The following is a 9,797-nucleotide window of genomic DNA, read 5'->3' on the forward strand; positions in this document are numbered from 1 at the left end:
CTGTAGAACCGAGTTTGTTACTTTCTGCAGGTTACTCGGTTGGTAAAACAAATTGCAATATATCAGTTCTGCAAATTGGCAGAATTCCTTCCGCAGCAGCTAGGCAAACATCTTGGCCTCCTCTTGGGAACCTTTAGAGTTGTCCATTCCCATGAAGCTCTCAGATGTTTCAACAAGAACACTGAATAAAAGTATGCGAATAACTCATAAGGTGAAATTCGCCGTACATAATATGAACGGAGTAGCCCCAGTATCTATTTCTCGAATCTGGTAGCTCTTTTTTATACTTCGCGGCGAGAACCTATGACCTTGCACGCACAGGACCGCTCAGCGCTCATCACGTCAGACCTCCATGATTACAGCTTCCCAAAATCACCTACAGCGCTTAAGCCTATAGGAGTACTTTGTATGCTATACTATATCCTCCTCTCTTTTCTTAGAAAGGGAGGACGCCTGCTAATTTTGTATACATTCTATTAGGGCCTACATTCTATGCCATTTTTTGAAGAACTGCTGTACATTCTGCATCTTCATTCTGTACTCCTTTACTAACGTTCTATTAGGATCTTTGAATCTTTGGATTCATGTCACTAAATGCCGTCATCATCGTCGAGGTAATCCACACTTGCATTGCTTGAATGCCGTTTAAGTCCCTCGAAGATCTCATCAAGCGACCCTGAACTAGACGATTGTGTTGATGACAGGCTCAAAGGAAGAAACTTCTTGGAACTCATGTTTGCTTTGAAGTTCTGAAATCCCGTCTTCATTAAGGTCCATCTCGATGCGATTCCAGCTGATGAATCTGGTTCTTTACTGACAGAAGAGGGTGTCTCTGAGTTTCCAGTTTCAGGCACAACAGAGGTCGATTGGGTTTCTGTCTGGGCTTGCTTAACTGCTTGATGGCTGCTGTTTTGTTCTCTTATAGAAGAATATTTAAGAGCAACGTTACTAGCATATTTCGACTGGAGTCTTCCTTCCTTTTTGGATGGAAGTGTTGTTGCTTTCATCCCTGCAGTTTCTTCATCCTGTGGAGAACATATGGAACAACGAAATAGAGTGAGACCATTTCTTTACTGAAATACAGTCATAGCAGACTGCAGACGCTAGAGAAACATGAACAACAAGAGAAACAAAACTATAACAGAAAGGCCTTATCACGCAGGCAAATCCATTCACACCTGTTGCACATTTCCAGATTCAACGTCTTTGTATATACCAGTGAAATTTCTTGCTAATGGAGCAACCAGCTCACCGACTTTATGTCCTTGTTCAATCCAACATCTCTCTGCAGGGAAAAAAAAACTGAAATATGTCACTACAAGCTAATAACATTTTTTTTTTTAAAAAAAACAAGACTAAGAAAACACATAATTTAAGCATTGATTTTTCTGAAGACTTGTAGTCCTTATGCCGATGCAGGGAACTTTAGTATTTTGACTAGGTGATACACCAGCAGTTGAGTACTGATTATTCACGAGAATGTATAAATGTTAAGTAAATTTGGAAACACCTGATAAGTTAGAAACAGGATCACATTTATGTTGTTATCAGTTTAGTGGATCCTCTGGTTACTCATAGAAGAAAACAAAATTGAAAATCCCATCAGAGCAAGCAGGAAGATAGTGTATGGAGTAGAAAGAAAAATATGTCGGTGTTACATCATGTTACCTTTCTGCAGAATAAGCACTCCAGATGGATCGAACCCATCTGTATGATCTTCTTCTTGTTCAGTCCAGAATCTGAACCTTTTCCAGCTTCCAAAAAATTCAAGCACATACCCAAAGAAATTACCAGCGACCAATAGTGTATAAACAACCATAATGAGTGGATATATTCTGTTGAAGCTTCTTCCAAAGAAGGGAACGACATCATCAATGTTCCCCATCCTCTGTATAAAAGAAGAGCAGACAAATTATCCATCAGTTAGATGTGAATTATTTATCCATAAAACAGTAATCTTAAAAACCAAAGGGCAGAACATTTCCATTTCAAATATGATTAGCACTCAGCACCTTGATAGAAGAATGAGTAAAAACTCAATTCATTCTGCATATATTCTCGAGAGTTCGTGTACAGTATCCATGATTTCTTTTGTTTATTCCTCCAAATTGAGAAAACAATGGTTCAAAAGGAGGATGAATTGAATCTACATATTTGGATATTACATAAAAACGAAGTTAAAATAATACGGAAAGGCATATAGATTATTACCTTCTCAAATGTAGTTTTAGAATTACCACCAAGGTGAATGAGATTCAGGAAGTTGTAAGAAATAGGAGCTGCATATCTTGCAACCATTCTGCAAAAAGGACATTCGATGTAAAGGTTACTCAAGGTGCAAAATTACTTTTATGATTGATGTACTTATAATGCCAAATGGTGGGGACTTGGAAAACTTACGAACAAATCATAAGCAAGCTAACTGAACTAGTTTGCCTCGGTGTCAGTGAATATACCACCATCATCCCTATCCTGAAGAGCGAATAGTATGTGCAAATACACATGTACATCAAAGGAATAAATGCAACAACCTGTTAAGTGGTAATTCTAATTAGGAAAAGTTGGAAAGGAAGTAAGCTGAAGATAGCATCTGATCTTTAAAAACAGTTCTGTTTTAAAGAAAGCTTAATAGATTGTTTTCAAGTTTCAACAAGCCTCCAGGAAAGTTTGTCCACATATTAAAGTAGAATTAGTCATGTAAATGGGCAAGTAGAAGGGAGATCCACAGCATTAAATATTCCACGCAAAGAGGTTATGTTTATACAAAAGAATATTCACATATGGAACTGAAGTCACTGTGCAATATCTTCCTTCTAGTTAACACCTTGCACCACTACTACAGAATGGACTATTCAATTGCATTGGTACATACAAAATAATACGAAGTAATAAGAAATTAGTGGTCATATAAAAAACAATTCAATCGCATAGGCATTTGGCTTCAAGGTGGAGGGCACATTTTTTTTTATTTTCTTCAAAGACAACAAATCAAAGCAATGAACTTAAACTACCCAACTACTTACCTGGACTAGAACTTCTTGCTTTCCTACAACATTTGTAAGAACAGAGAAAAGCGATAAATCAACATCACTGGGCAGTAAAGTGGCCTCAGCCAATAGTATGGCAGCTGAGATGCAACCGAGGATTACAGCAAGAACCTTCAGGAGTTGCTTTTTCAGTATACAACGCCAAATGAACTCTGAAAATGCGAACATGTCCGTGAGTCAGTTTCGTGAATTAACGACTGGCCAAAGAGTAACTCAAAACTATTTATGTGTCAATACAACTAACTAAAGGGATGTACATCAAAATGCAACTTTACTCTTTAGTACCAAAATTTGATAAGATCCATTGCCATGGGGGCCCACAATAATCCACATGTGTATTTTCCCACTTTAAGCTAATGATATCCAAAGCAAATATGGATCTATATGCATCAGCACATGATGGACAGATGTAGGTTTAAGAGCATGGTCAATCACATAGTAGCCTCTGGTGAGACCTTTTCATTTGGTACAATAGAGATATGAGCAGACATTTCCAGTCTAGATTGGAGGAAAATACCTATGAAGTCAAGGAAGGATCCCAGTGTGCAAGATCTACTTTCCCTTAAACCTGATACATATTTCCTGTAAAAAACAAACATAAATTCAACACTGGTTGAAAATGGTCTCTTCAGAATTCTTCATAACTTAACCAGTTTGTAACATGCTGATAAAACTGGTTGGGTAAAATTTTCATATATGTAATATTGCTGTAGACAAGCAGAGTAACCTGAAATGCCAAGAAGTACATATGTAATCTAATATCCCCTCAAAAAGAATCTAGTCAAATATTCTTGTTAGGATTATTCAAGGAAGTAGAGCCCATTGATAAATGGGTATATAGCAGGTATTTTGAGAATGTAAAAATTGTATCCACATTTATGCTGTTAACTGCTTTCATCCATCCAAATGTATCTAAGGTCACTCATGAAATTTGTATCAACACATTAATTGTCATTATAAAATGGAGAACAACTTTGTTATCATGAAGTTACCATTTTGCATACAAAAATAAATTCATGAACTGAGACAACAAATTCCTTGTAAAACATCAAAGTCAATTGCTCACCATTCATTTGCATCACGTTGCTCGTAGTTTTTAATGGTGTCTTCTAGTTCAAGGGCCTCCATAACGTAACTTGTATATTTGCTGTAAAAGCACAACACACAGTTAAACAGTAAATAGAAACAGTTAAATGAACAGCCATTTTTGTTTCAAACCACAGTTCAACATGTCCAGTACTATCAACTTGTAATAGTTTAGACTATAATACCTTTTACACCTATAATACTCCTCATTGGCTCTCCTAAGTTGACGTCGAAGTGAGGCCATTGTATTTTCATCAGTATCATAGTCCATATCATCTTCTCCTAATTTTCCACCAGAAGGCTTGAACAGTGGATCATCTCTCAGCTGATCGGATAGATGTAAGATTGTCAGTTGTCATATATAACCACAGTATTTGAATGTCAGCTTCAAGTTGTACCTGAGCATCCATACCATTTGAGCAAGCATATCATCAATGATATCCATAAAAGGCCTTAGAGGCTCACGCTTGGTCATTTGTTTCGAGGTGGCTTGAACAACCTTTAATAAGGAAAGGAACAAGCCTTTAGCACAATGATATGATCCTGAAATGATATTTTGACAATGCGGAAAAGTACATACAGCTATTGCGTGGCAATATTCTTGGTGAGCATTATCAAATTTGCCAGCCATATTTGCGATTCTGTGATAGAGGAATTTTTGGCGACGGGTCCAATCAGCAGTTTTCCATATATTCTTTGGAATTTCGCTCAGACCAAAACCAAGAAGAAAGGCACCCGTCACTAATCCAAAGGTATTTGAACACGCCATAGCAAACCCCATGATACCACCAGCCCTGCATAGCATTATGTCATTTATATGAATAAAGCAAAAATTGAAATGACTTTATGATCCCATTCTATACGATTCCTAAAGGTACAGAACATAGTAAAAAATATGGAGAAGGATTAAAGGAAACATTTGAAATGGTTAAGTTATCGTGAAGTGGGTATTTCTTCCAGTGGAGTGCACCTAAGCAGATTAAAACAAGAACTGTATTTGAGCATGAACTCAATTCACTTTTAGATGGATCATGTAATATGCAACCTCAGTAGACATTTGAAACATACCAATCATGACGCATGGTTATAATCAGAATTACTCCAACGAGACCAATGGACCCTATGATTTTATAATAGACCAAGTTCTTGTGGATACTAGTCTTCAGCCTTTCTTTAACTGTGAAGTCCCCAGCATCTTCATACCCCTGGAGTGTAGGTACAATAGACCTGCTCAGAGACATGAACAAAATCTAAAATGGCAATTATGTAAAATTGTGGGCTACACAGACAACTTAAGAGCGTCGCAATGAGACTCCCAGTAGTAAAAGAAACTGCAACTAGACCAGTCAACCATACGTACTTTTGACAGGAATTACATAACTTATGATATCTTACGAATAAAACAGCGACATCAACCAAAAAGAAAAGGAACTTCTCATGTTGTCAACATCATACAATTTTAGAAAGTCACAATAAAATATGTGGCCATGTTAAAATAAGGATCAAATTATTTAATATTTGAAAAAATGTTCGGTCAAGTAATTGAATCATTTAATCTGATAAGCTGTGTGCGATCAAGAAGATAAGCATCTGCAGCATGGACCAAATGCTCAATGAAAATCAAGGCAGCAGTTGCAGAGTTCAGACTACATCCATGTTGTGAAAAGGACATTACATTTTACGAGTTTTCAGCTCACCAATACGCCAATACTTGACCAGGCAGAGAACAAGAACAGAACTGTACTAGATACTGCCATTGAAAGTTCACAAAAAGTGTAGCTATGGTGTTGGGAATGAAACACAAATAATCATGATTGAAGACATACCATGATAGGAAAAATGTGCTCCAATACGTCCAGCTCCAAAAGAATCCAACGTCACCCTCCTGACTGCCAGTAATTGTCTGCATCTCATATAACGGGATACCAGGTCATAACAGAAGAATAAGAACGACTGACCATGCATGGGGTACAAATGTAATGTAACACCAGCACGACTTGTCTGCCTTCACATTTACAGTTCTACCAAACATCTGTCACTGCAAAGACCAAATCTTACTTCATTTTTCTTCAAAACACGATGATTTGCATAACTTCTTAACATTCAGGAAAACAGGAACGAGCAAAAACTCTTCTACCCAAAAGGCAAGCCATGGGGGTATTTACATCATGAAAAGTATCCAGTACAGTTATTTATTCCTTTGATCCTTTATTTCACTCGTGATTGACTTGGCATCGACATTACGGACACACCGATAAACAACCATTCTACCAATTCCCCCTTCTCACGTCTTGCAACACACACAGTAATCTCACCCACGAGCAAAGGATTCACAGATACGGCCAATCGAATTCAAAATATTCAAAATACTCAATCTCTATTATGAAAATACGGTTCAATTAGTCTCAGACTCCATGTTACCTCCCGAACTCCCGGTTAAACCCCAATATGCACACGAACAAAATTCCCGAACAAACTCCCAAACGGTTACCAATTCCACAGCGAGGCAGCAGGACAGGAGGCAGCACCGCAGCAAAAGCTAAGCTCGAGACAGTAATCGGTTGGGGAATGGGGAATGGCGCGGCGGGACCGTACCGTGGAGATGTCGGCGGGGACGAGGACGATGAAGGAGAGGGAGCAGAGCCAGGCGTAGCCGACGGTGGCGAGGACGTGGAGCGGCACGGCGGGGCCCGCGAAGTAGCGCAGCGTCGCCACCACCATCCCCACCGTCAGCGGCAGCGACAGCAGGTAGAACGCCCACATCTCGCCCGCTATCTCCCTCGCCGCCGTTTCTGCCGCCGCCGCCGCCGCCGCTCGTGTCGCGTCGCGCCGCGCCGTCGATGGGAGAGAACGCGGCCTTGGCGGGGCGGGGAGGAGAGGCGAAGGGGTTAAAAAGCGGGGCGGGGAGAAGGGGGGGGCGAGTCAGGTGGGACCCACACTGATTCCGCGGGCTGCTTACGTGGCTGATGGTGGGGCCCAGTGATAGAAGCTCGTTTCTTTTGCCGTTGACGTGAACGTATTCAATCTCTTTTCTAGGATAAAATGGTACTCCATCCGTCCCATAATATAAGGGATTTTAAGTTGTTATTTATACTGTTAGACCACTGGTACTCCATCCGTCCCATAATATAAGGGATTTTAAGTTGTTATTTATACTGTTAGACCACTCGTCTTATTTAAAAAATTTTAGAATTATTCTTTTTTTTACTTCCTTTATTATTCAAATTACTTTAAGCACAACTTTTCGTTTTTTATATTTGCATAAATTTTTTGAATAAGACGAGTGGTGAAAGAGTGTAAGCAAAAACTCAAAATCTCTTATATTATGGGATGGAGGAATTACACCCATATTAGTACCATCACACTTGTATATTGCTCATAAATATTTCAGTACACACTCAAGAAAAATAGAAAATCTGTGGAATAGTAAATCATATGTTGTGAACATGATACGTAGTAAGATTTAAATCTCAACATGTAGAGTCTTCGAATTCGCTGAATATGATACACCGTAGAATTAAAGGGACGTGTTTATTGATACGTGAATATGTGGATGATGAAGTCTCGTATATCAGTAATCTCATTACAATGCAGAGTAACGCCAGAGGATGAGAATATGGGGCACGTTATCCTCTTACATGAAAACCCATGGGTGATGGGTTCCGTATGACAATACTGGAAAATAGATTACGATTAAAAGATTTCAAATTAAATTCTGAATCAATTTTTAAAATGTAAATTTTGGCTATGTCGAATAAGCTAACCAGCACATGATGAGAGGGATAATATGGAGTTATATACAGTCTAACTCAAATGTACTTACGTTAGATGCGTTTGATCCTCTGATCGATGTTTACCCCCTTGACCGACTGTTGCATGCGCACAGAGATGGGAATTGGACTTGACCGCTTCCAATCTCCAACCGTTCCACTGCTGATCACTTGGATTAGTTCGATAGTTATTTTTAAGATGATCACTTGGACAGTTCGTGTCATCGCGTGTGCGCGTGAATGCTTGATGCCTTGATATACGTTAGCCGCCGTTGGAGCCAGGGTACAAATAAATAAAATGTTTTAGCTGAGCGTTATAAGTCATTGTTTCGCATGGACTAATGGTCCTTTTCGTTAATGTGAGTAGAGATGAACTTTTCGGTTAATGCAGGACTGCGTCAAAAACGCATATGGTCTGAACCGGGTGCATGCACGCGCGCGCGCGTTTTTTTCCAGGCGACTTGGTTGCAAATTGCACCTAATCCGTAAGGAGGAAAAAAATTAAAGAAAGGAACTTGACTGTTTCTTCTTCAGCTGAGAAACGAGACGACTTTGCTCGTCAACTCATGGTTACATCTTGCATGTTGGCGTGTTGCTTATTTCCCTTTTTTGTCCCTTTATTTTTGATGCAACTCAGGGTTACATCTTGCATGTTGCTTGCTCGCGCGATGCACATGGTACGAATTGACACCATCAACTTCTGAATTCTGATCAGATCTCTCCGTTCATGGGCTGAAACGACGGAATGCGATTACTAGTCATTCAGCGCTCTAGAGGCCCAACAGCCTAATGGACTTAGTGTAGGTCCACAGAAGACGATCCATCGTAACTCGCGCTGAAAGGAATAAGTTCATCTGAGGTCCCTTAACTTTACACCGAATCCGATTTTCGTCTTTGAACCACAAAACCAGATACAACAGGTCCCTGAACTATGAAAACCGGTGCAAACGAGATCCCTCGGCGGTTTGGAAGGCGGTTTTGGCTGACGTGGCGCCAACATGGCTGGTTTGACTTGGTCTCGTCCAACATGGCATTTGACATGGCGCTTACGTGGCAATTCGATTCCGGAAAAATAATAAAAATGTGGCCCCACATGTCAGCTACACATAAAAAATAATTAAATATGGTGGGGCCCACGTGGGCCCCACCTGTCAGCCTCACCTCCCTTCTTCCCTCTCTCTTCTTCTCTCTCCCTCTCTTCTTTCCTCTCCCCTCTCTTCGTCTTCTCTACCGCAGGAGAGCGAGGCGGGCAGCGGGCAGCGCCCTCAGCGAGGCGGCGACCTCGCGCGCCACCGCCACACTCCACCTCCGAGCCGCCGCCTTCCTCTGTCGGGTCCCGGAACTAACAACTTGGATCCGACATAAATTAATGTATCAATCCATGGATTAGTAGATATCGATGCATACAATATAACCGGTTCTTTATTGCATACGTTAAAGTTTTACAATACTAAGGGTTTTACAATAATAGATACTCATCTAATTGATCAACTAGAATTAATACACAACGGAAGTTTTTATACATTCTGACTAGGAAGGTATAACCTTTAGGGATTCTCTAAATTATCGGGGTCATCGTAGTAATAGTTATAAGGGACCTCCTCTTAACCCAGATCTGAAAGAGGGGTTATGAGAGCAAGAATGAGTATTCACAATACTCAGCAAGTTATCATGAAAATATGTTATGCATTGGCATATAGTAGGGTTCTTTGCAAAAAGCAGAAATAAACAATCTGGAAGAGTTATAGCAAGAATTTATAAACATATAGACTTTAGATTTCTAACCAGGGTACCATATGAGTCCCGGTACTCAACTCCATGAGTACGGCTATTCGAATAGTTTCAAGGATATTCTACTGCAGCAAATGTACGCTTTACCTGCAGTCCACGACTT

The 9,797-nt window shown here is 39.9% G+C and overlaps 1 protein-coding gene across 2 annotated transcripts; it reads right to left on the bottom strand.

Moving 5' to 3' along the window:
• Nucleotides 1-182: 182 nt before the first annotated feature.
• Nucleotides 183-6,996, bottom strand: LOC4340506 (uncharacterized). 2 transcript variants are annotated; one of them, XM_015785626.3, is made up of 14 exons: nt 6,729-6,996; nt 5,960-6,036; nt 5,202-5,360; nt 4,714-4,927; nt 4,546-4,632; nt 4,319-4,458; nt 4,114-4,194; nt 3,565-3,629; nt 3,024-3,199; nt 2,401-2,531; nt 2,212-2,299; nt 1,669-1,888; nt 1,179-1,285; nt 183-1,025 (listed from the first exon to the last, which is right to left on the bottom strand). In XM_015785626.3, the coding sequence occupies exons 1-14, from the start codon at nt 6,894-6,896 to the stop codon at nt 591-593; spliced, it is 2,148 nt and encodes a 715-aa protein (XP_015641112.1). In that variant the 5' UTR covers nt 6,897-6,996; the 3' UTR covers nt 183-590. The 2 variants fall into 2 exon arrangements, with proteins under 2 accessions (XP_015641112.1, XP_015641113.1); XM_015785627.3 differs by having other exon boundaries at nt 5,960-6,171; nt 6,729-6,868.
• Nucleotides 6,997-9,797: the final 2,801 nt, after the last annotated feature.

Source organism: Oryza sativa, chromosome 6, assembly GCF_034140825.1.
Source record: "Oryza sativa Japonica Group chromosome 6, ASM3414082v1".
Taxonomy (NCBI): domain Eukaryota; kingdom Viridiplantae; phylum Streptophyta; class Magnoliopsida; order Poales; family Poaceae; genus Oryza; species Oryza sativa.